This window comes from Passer domesticus, chromosome 12 (assembly GCF_036417665.1).
Source record: "Passer domesticus isolate bPasDom1 chromosome 12, bPasDom1.hap1, whole genome shotgun sequence".
Taxonomy (NCBI): Eukaryota; Metazoa; Chordata; class Aves; order Passeriformes; family Passeridae; genus Passer; species Passer domesticus.
In genome coordinates, this window is record NC_087485.1 from 19,657,520 (window position 1) to 19,666,501 (window position 8,982).

Genomic DNA, 8,982 nt, shown 5'->3' on the forward strand with positions numbered 1-8,982 from the left:
TATCACTTGTTATATATCATTAGATGACAAAGGTGCCTTATGTGTAATATCCTTTAACTGGTTTGCATAGTGTTGGAATTTTATGTTGTACACAGTTTTACCAGGAGAACATTTATCCTACTTTTCTTCTAATACATATTTTAGTTTTCTTTTTTTAAACTGATTTTAACTATAGAAATGAATGTATCAGAGATTAAGTGTAGTGTTTAATCTGACTAGTGAAAGCCACTAACAGAAAGTGGAGGTTTGGTCCAGAGCTTGTAAGGCTGGGATAGAGCCTGCCTGTGAGAGTGACTTTTGCCTGATGCTGTTCCTACACAGTGAGCATGTGTTTAAGAGAAAAGATTTTCAGATTTGCATTAATCCTGGTCTGATACCAGAAATGAATGATATTTCAGAACTGGGATTGATTCAATCAAATCTTTATTCATTATTTACTTTCCTGTTAATTTATAAAATTACTGAGTATTCATTAGATTAGAATTTGCCAGAATGGGAGCTTTACAGGTGACCAGCTGATCTCCAGGTTACATCTGTTTAAAGTGAGAATATGTATTATTCCAATAGATTACATTTTTCAGCATTTGATTCCAAACAAAAATAAAAATTATAGGGCTTAGTTAAGCAATATGGGTTTACCAGGTTAATTTACTATGTTCAAGTTGAAGTAATTTCCTTTGGGAGAGTGGTGAAAAAACATTGAATTGAACATAGTTATTCTGGAGTTACAGAAATGTGAATGTGAGGCATTTAACTTGAGAAATTTCACTCAGATTTTCTGCTGTTATGTTAATTAAACTTTAATAATCTACAAATAGAGAATGCAGTTTGATGTAGTTATACCGATGCATGATTACCATGGCAAAAGATAGGTTACATTTCCTAGTGACTTTTTTCCTCCCTCATTTAGATTCATTCTGCTCAGAGAAAACTGAGAGAGTCAAAAGTACTTCAGCTACACCTTCATCCCATAAAATGGCAGATTTAAGATGTTTGGGTAAATATTATCTTAGATCTTTATTTCCAGAGTACATAAAGAAGCCTTAAAGAGTCAGCAGTGCAGTAAGTGGATTGACTTGACAGAATTGTAATGCATCCCTTCCTTCCTTCCTTCCTTCCTTCCTTCCTTCCTTCCTTCCTTCCTTCCTTCCTTCCTTCCTTCCTTCCTTCCTTCCTTCCTTCCTTCCTTCCTTCCTTCCTTCCTTCCTTCCTTCCTTCCTTCCTTCCTTCCTTCCTTCCTTCCTTCCTTCCTTCCTTCCTTCCTTCCTTCCTTCCTTCCTTCCTTCCTTCCTTCCTTCCTTCCTTCCTCCCTCCCTCCCTCCCTCCCTCCCTCCCTCCTTCCCTCCCTCCCTCCCTCCCTCCCTCCCTCCCTCCCTCCCTCCCTCCCCTTTTTTCTACCTCTAATATAAAAGGTAAATATTGAAATAAAGCTGACAAATTGCAGTTTTGGTCCATGTAATAATGTGGGTTTAATGTGTGTAATAATGTGGGTCTCCCTAATTAGAAGAATAGTTGAGTAAGTGTTTTCGTCCTTTCTCTGCTTTCAGAGATGGAGGAAGAACACATAGCCCTGCTCATTTCCCTCATTTATTCTCCTGCTAAGCCTCCTCAGTGTTTTGCAGCCCTTCTCTTCTCTCTGACTCACTGCTGTGAAGTATAGGCAGGCAGTTTCATGGTAATCCACATCTACAGCCCTCCGTTACCCCAGGCTCTACTTCCTCAGCCTGCTCCATCAGTAGGTCATGAGAATGTTGCTGGTACTCTGGATTTGTGAGTGGATTTTGTAATCAAGCCAATGTTTCTTTATTTAAAAACCCCCAACAAAACAAAAACCCACAGAAGACAAAGACCCCCCCCCAAAGCAGCCCATAACTCACTTCTGAACATTATTTTTATCTGAGTTGTCAAACTAAATTCAAGCTGAGATTTAGCACTGCTTTACCTTAAGGTACAATGTTATAGATACTTGTGCCCTTCCTGTGACTCCTCACACAAGTTCTCCTTCAGCAGATGTAACTTAACCATGAGGGCTTCCAAGGATATCTAAACCATAAATTACCCTAGGAATGTCCTCAAAAATGAACAGCAAGGCTTCCTGTGAGGGCATTCATGCCTAAACTAGATTTAGCTCTGTGCCTCACTCAGTACTTCGGGAGTGGAACTGCAGTATAACTTAATCCCATAAAATGTTGAAAACTAATTTTTTTAAGAGAGAAAATACAAAGTATTTCAGGAAGTCACATAAAAATGCCATGATTATGGAAAACCTGAAGTCAAATTGATCCTGGTGAGCAAAATAAAACCTGAACTTTGTGGTGGCTTGTTTAGAAGCTGTGATTGCTGTTTCTGCAATATCTTATTTTTCCCAGGTTGCACAGCAGGAGGACTGTCCTTGAACAGTAAAACCTTCACCAAGATGTTGCAGAGCTGCCTGCACAGGTGTGAGCACCACAGAGTCATCCTGGAGGCTGAAGAAAGATACCGAGGGGAGCTCCGCAGGGTGGCTGCTGGTAACAGCAGCAAACCTGCAACTCACCAGAGTATGGAGTTTATGTTCAGTGCTTGGAACCGTTGCTTTAGAATTGCATTTAAAATTCTGAACTTTAGTTTATTTGCATCTGATTGTCTTGCTGTTTTAAACTCTCTCATAGAATTTGATTTACAGTGATTTGTACTAAGTGAGATCAGAACTGGCCACTTCTGTTTTGAAGGATCGTGTGTGTTTCTTGCCATGGTGACAGATGCTCATTATAGGCTTTCATAAGACTCTCACATTTGCCAGAAATAGTCAAGTCCTTAGAGAAAGGAATGTATTAAGTTGAAATATGTGCAAGTAAATGTATGACCATGCCAAAGTAATTTCATTTAGTATTCACAGAATCACAGAGTGACTGGGTTGGAAGAGACCAATAAGATTATCGAGTCCAACCCATGCCCTAACAACACCTCAACTAAACCCTGGCATCGAGTGCCACATTCAGTCTTGTTTTAAACACATCCAGGGATGGTCACTCCACCACCTCCCCAGGCAGACCATTCCAGTGCTTTACCACTCCTTCCATGAAAAACTTTTTCCTAATATCCAACCTCTGTTTCCCTTGGTGCAGCTTGAGACTGTGACCTCTGCTTCTGTCAGTGCTGCCTGGAGAAAGAGACCAACCCCACCTGACTACAACTATCATTTCAGGGAGTTGTGGAGAGTGATAAGGTCACCTCTGAGTCTCCTTTTCTCCAGGCTGAGCACCCCCAGCTCCCTCAGTTATTCCTCACAGGATTTGTGTTCCCAGCCCCTCTCCAGCCTCGTTGCCTCCTCTGGATGTGCTCCAGCATCCCAAGGTCCTTCCCAAACTGAGGGGCCAGAGCTGGACACAGCACTCGAGGTGTGGCCTCACCAGTGCCCAGTACAGGGGCAGGATGGCCTCCCTGCTCCTGCTGGCCACGCTCTTCCTGATACACTTACAGGTCCAGGATACTTAGAGATCATAATTAATTAAATAGAAGCACATCCTATATTTTTCTGGTTTAAAGAAGGAATTCTGAAAATTAAACAGTTACTACTTACTAGCATTTGTTCTGGTGCTCATCTTATATTTTCCAGAAATGCTGCTGGCCCCAGTGAAGAAAGACAGGCTGCATAAAGAAATATCAACTTTTAGCAGCAAGAAGGATGGTTTCCAAAGTAAGGGCTTGGTTTGGAAACCTGTGTGAAAAGCCCTTACTGTCTATTGATTCTTTTGCAGAACTTTACCATGGAGACTGTGGATAGAAAACTATTTTCTTTTTTTTTTTTTCCTCTAGATTCTGAGAATAATCTGTATATTATTAGGCCATAAAATGCATACTCTATAATCATGAAATTGTGTAATGCACATTATCTCCCTGCAAAGTTATCTGGCACTTGCTGTGTTGATCCCGTTTTGAATCCTGTCAGGGTTACTTCCTTGGCATTTGCTATTTCTCAGTTTTCTGTGGCATTGTTTTCTAAAATGGAGAAGTTTAGTCTGGCTCAAAGCAGAGCTTAGCTGCCTGAACCTGGATTTAGCACCATTCCTTACACAGTTCCAGTCATGTTTTTCCATTAGACCCATTCCTGTCCTCTGCTGAGGACTTGGGGCTTGTGATAAACAGCCAGACCAGGAATCCGTAATGAATTCTTTGAAATGAAATTCCCACCAAAAATTTATTTTTAGTACTCTTATTTTCAAAAGCCTTGTTTACATGGTTATTTAATTAATGCCCATTAAAAGCTAGTAGGTTGATGTTTGAATTTGTTTATATTTTCCCCCCTTCAGATTCAGTAATTGATTAATTTGTCTTATGAAAGCCACAAAGTTATTTTAAAATATAAAAACCTAACTAAAGCAACTGTATTTCATCTTGAAAGCCCATTACAACAATATATTGTCTTTAGCAAGTACACATTTCCTGTAAGCTAAAGTAAACTGAGTTTTTCAGTCTTTCTTCCAAGACCAGATTAGTGGTATGGCTCAAAAGATGGTTCTCTCTTAAATTTTAATTCCTAAAACATAACCTCTGTTATATGATTTGGGTTTTTTTCTAATAAAGATGTGTAATGTTTTATTGTTTGGTTTTTTATTGTTTGTTTTTAAGGCATTCTTTTGACTCCAAATAGAAAAGACAAATCTAATACTATAAAGAGAGATGAACATAGTAGAAATATTAGGTGGACTAGCAACTATAACTTGACACCTGCATATGAAAAGTGTGAGTATTACCAGAAAATGAGTTCTCTAATATGCACAACTGAAAGATTAGCATTTGCATTTAGGTCAGGGCATTGAGAGAAGCACCTGTCCTTTATCTCCTATTGGAGATAAATGGCAATGAATTTAAATAAAGTGTTATACTTGTCTCTTACAGAAATCCACTTGAACATCAATAACATTATTATTTGTTTCTGGTTCATCAGTAGTCCCTATGCCTTAATGTGGATTATGAGAAAAATATCTAAGGAGAATGAGATATTACTAACAAATTACATATTCAGATTCATTTGAATAAATGCTCCTTTACAGTTTTATATCCAGTTTTTCAGTAGATTTTAGTTAGTTTAAAGTGACTAAGTGGCCTCCTTGTTCACAATTTTGTAGCTTTACAAAAAAAACAAGATGCTAACCTGAAGAGACAGAGAGTCAAAGAGATGTGCAGCCAGAAATGTCAGCACTTAAAAGAAAATTGCATTCATTCACTTGACAAAGATGAGGTTAGTTATGCAAAACCTGATCATGCACTGACATGTTTATAAATGGTCAAATAAAAGCACTAGGAGTTACGTAGCTTTTTTTTCAGTCATCTTTAACTGGAGCCCAGTAGCAAAATGAACCTTATGAAAAAAATATTCCTGTATTGATTCTACTCCAGTCACACTGATTTAGCCCTGAATTGAGTTCAGCATTTTTCAGCTGACATATTTTCAGAATGGTGGATTGGAAGGTCTGATTTTTCCTGTATTGATGAAGATTTGCACACTATGGAGGCAACAGAAGCCTAAAGGAATAAACCTGCTAAAAGAATAAACTATGTAAGCACAAGAGAAATTAAGATCACAGAAAAATACTGTATTTTAGTAAGTGTTGACAGTGAAGAAATATTGGAGAAGCATTGCTCCCTTGCCAGTGAGACAATTTCTTTACAACTACTAAATGTTGAATTGCTGGTAATGTTACTTCCCCGTGCAAAATAGTATGTACATTTACATAATTCTTAATGACACCAAAATAATTATTTGCAGGGTAAGGAAACGTGTTCCCTGGCCACGAGCATGAGACCTTTGAACAAGAGAAGAGTCCGAAAAGATTTCACAACTGAAGAAATCAACTGCCTTTTGAAAGGCGTTCAAAAAATGGGCAACCACTGGAATTTGATTTTGTGGTCTTACCCTTTCCAGAAAGGACGGACAAGCGTTGACCTTTCCAAGAAGTACTACAGGTTACAAGTGCAGGTACTCATCACTGAATTTTCTACTGATGGCAAATGCTGGGAGCCCAGTTTTCATTGTTAGCCCCTGAGCTGACTTGCAGAAGTGAAGACAGGCTTTCAGAGTGTGCAGCCATGGGATTGTGCCTTGTGTCAGTGCAGTGCCCATGAGAATAGCCATGAGAATGGTCTCTGGTGTAATTCCATCAGAACTGGAATTCAAATTGGTGCTTGGAGAGAGAGAACTAAAGTAGGGAAAGACCAGAGAGCCTTAGAACTTGCCACTGCCACCTGACAGGGTACAGAGAGAATTAAAGTGTCATTAAGGACTCTGAATTAATCACTGTATTTATCATGAAGTTGGTCTCCTGTCTGCTCAGCTGCTGTTGTGATGCTGGTCTGTGAAAGCCTCTGCAGCATTTTCCCAGTGATAAATCCATGCAACCCTCACACAGGGAGCATTGCTCCTGTGCTTTGGAGATCATGGGAGCAATTAAGTGATAAGCCTTTGTCTACTGAAAGCTGATCTGTAATTGTGCAGTGGTTTGGAACAACATTTATCTTGATATTTTCTCTTTTATGTCCATTTTATAGATGAAAAAAGCCCACAAAGGACATCAATAACATCATCTGTGAGAGCTTTGGATTTTGTTGCAGAATGTTCAAGAACAGCCTTTGTAATATTGAGGTATTGCCAGAACAACTCGAGCCCTTGGAGAATTTAGGTTGGTTTGGACTCCTGTTTTTCAGTGGCAACTGACAGAATTGTTATGCATTATAATTTAAATTTACCATAACTTGACAAATTATTTAAGTAATGCTATCATAGGCAACAGAATCTCTATCAGTAAAAATTACATTAATTTGGAACTTAATTTAACCTTCTTGAGCATTTCATCTATGCAATTTTGAGTTAACTTTTTGTGGCTTGCTCTGTACCATTTGTCAGAAAAGGATGTATTGCTAAAATGAATACTTTATGTCTGAAACTGCTGTTAATGTTGTTGTGTCTGAATCTGTTTCCTCTTAATTAAATGAAATGTTTAAAGCAGGTAGAATATTTTGTCATGTGTTGAATATGCTGCATATGCAGAAAAATATCTTTGTGACAGAAAACACTGAATGTGTGGTTAAACACTGCTGCACAGAAGAGGCAAATCTTTCACTGCAACAGAAATTCTGTACTCACTGTTGAACTGAGCAGTACTTGTAGAATTTGGCTTCTGTTTATAGTTGGACAGTTTTCTGGTGTATTTTTCAAATAAGTGAGCAGAACCAGCATTTCTGCTAATTACACATTTTTTACAGGACGCTTTACTGAAAGCCTTGGTAACTTGCTTTTTCAGTGATAGCCTTAGTATTTCAGTTGCATTTTTTATTTGTTCTGATAAAGAAATGATGACTCAATAGTTAATTTATTGTGGAAAAGGTTTAGTTATTGTATTAGCGCTAGGTTTTCACTATGATGTGGCTTGAATGCTTGAAAACAGGCAAGGTAACCAAAACCTGAGAGACTTGCAATAAAGATGATGCCAATGATGCAATAAATATGTCTTCCAATATTTTCAGCTGTTGCAATTTGGGGGGGGGTTATTTTTTAAATATTGAAACATCTATAAAAGATGTCTCTGATTGGAGCTGTTGCCAGTAGCAGGGTTGAGTATCAGTGGAACTATTGGCAGAGTAGGAGCCAAAAAGGCTCCTGAGGTGGAGTGTCCCCAGGGAGGGCACTGGGGTCCCTTACACACTCCAGATGTTTTTCCAGGGACGCCATCCTAGTCCACACAAGCTCTTACTTCATCCTTTGACTGAATGTGTATTAGTATCCACATTGCCAAGTCCTGAAATATGTCTCAAGTGACTAAAATATGTAAATCTTTACTTGTCACAAGTTGAGAATGTTGCAATACTGACAATTTACCACACCTTAGGTGTACCCTGTGGAGCCTTTGGTCTCCTCTCCTCTTTGGAGCAGGACTGAGGTCAAAGTTATTAAAGTTGTTCAGTGCCTTGCCAAGTTCTGAGACTCCTCAAGGAAGGAATTCCTGCAGCCTCTTTGGGCAGCCTCTGCTTGTGCTTCACCTCCTCTTGCAAGGCAGGAGCTGGAACCACATCACTGGAACATTCTGGTGGGATCTGAAAGGGAAGTCATGGATCAGGAGCAGGCAGAAACCTGAGGTGTCAGTTTGTGCAAGTCTTTTGTGCTGTCTTTTGCTCTCCTTTGGATTGACTGCACAGTTTTGATCAGTTTAATTTTCTTGCACAAGTACTTTGAAATCCATATGTAACAGGCACCAAAATTGCATGAGAACAGCTGATGTCACTTTTAGGCTTGTTGGGCCACCCAGGGCAGTGTTTCAGCACTTTGAAAGGCTGGGATGACTGACAAACCATCCAGGAAAGTCCGTTTGTAAAAACTCCGTGCCCTCCTGGCTCTGTTGATCAAACAGAGGGTGTTAGGGGTGTGAGGATGGGGTAGTAATGACAGCTTGATCAGTCAGCAACAGTTTACACAGTGTGCTCATCAGAACTGCCCCGGCACTGCCGGCACAGGGCCGACACCGGCGGGGCACGGCAGGGCAGGTGCCGGGGGTGCGGGGAGGCACCGGGCAGGTACCAGGGCAGGCACCAGGGCGGTACCAGGGCAGGCACCAGGGCGGTACCAGGGCGGTACCAGGGCAGGTACCGGGGCGGGTGCCGGGGATTCGGGAAGGTACCAGGGCGGTACCAGGGCGGTACCAGGCAGGTATCAGGGCAGGTACCAGGGCGGTACCAGGGCGGTACCGGGGGTTCGGGGAGGTACCAGGCAGGTACCAGGGCGGTACCAGGGCGGGTGCCAGGGCAGGTACCGGGGGTTCGGGGAGGTACCAGGCAGGTACCAGGGCGGTACCAGGGCGGTGCCAGGGCAGGTACCGGGGGTTCGGGGCGGTGCCAGGGCGGGTGCCAGGGCAGGTACCGGGGGTGCAGCCGGAGGTTCCTGAGCGGGCGCCGCTCCCGCGGGCAGCAGGGGGCGCTGGCAGCCAGGACGACGCGCGCAGGGCGGGC

The 8,982-nt window shown here is 41.3% G+C and overlaps 1 protein-coding gene and 1 long non-coding RNA gene across 16 annotated transcripts in view; one reads left to right on the forward strand and one right to left on the reverse strand.

Moving 5' to 3' along the window:
• LOC135279559 (telomere repeats-binding bouquet formation protein 1-like) overlaps positions 1 to 7,485 on the forward strand; it is a 20,792-nt gene extending 13,307 nt beyond the window's left edge. For 8 of the 11 annotated variants that reach the window (XM_064387020.1, XM_064387016.1, XM_064387017.1 and 5 more), the window contains 7 exons: positions 911 to 997; positions 2,370 to 2,540; positions 3,599 to 3,679; positions 4,612 to 4,725; positions 5,112 to 5,224; positions 5,753 to 5,962; positions 6,532 to 7,485. In XM_064387020.1, the coding sequence (XP_064243090.1) occupies positions 911 to 997; positions 2,370 to 2,540; positions 3,599 to 3,679; positions 4,612 to 4,725; positions 5,112 to 5,224; positions 5,753 to 5,962; positions 6,532 to 6,561 (806 nt within the window). In that variant the 3' untranslated portion in view covers positions 6,562 to 7,485. Of the gene's footprint in view, positions 1 to 910; positions 998 to 2,369; positions 2,541 to 3,598; positions 3,680 to 4,611; positions 4,726 to 5,111; positions 5,225 to 5,752; positions 5,963 to 6,531 lie in introns of those variants that run through there. The other 3 variants (XM_064387015.1, XM_064387022.1, XM_064387023.1) reach the window with 3 other exon arrangements.
• LOC135279563 (uncharacterized) overlaps positions 1 to 8,964 on the reverse strand; it is a 10,542-nt gene extending 1,578 nt beyond the window's left edge. The window contains exons 1-3 of one of the 5 annotated variants that reach the window (XR_010346772.1): positions 8,851 to 8,944; positions 3,563 to 8,372; positions 299 to 533 (exon numbers count right to left, since the gene is read on the reverse strand). This is a non-coding gene — a long non-coding RNA (uncharacterized LOC135279563). Of the gene's footprint in view, positions 1 to 298; positions 534 to 1,548; positions 2,796 to 3,562; positions 8,373 to 8,721; positions 8,759 to 8,850 lie in introns of those variants that run through there. The other 4 variants (XR_010346771.1, XR_010346773.1, XR_010346770.1 and 1 more) reach the window with 4 other exon arrangements.
• Between the last annotated feature and the right edge of the window lie 18 nt (positions 8,965 to 8,982).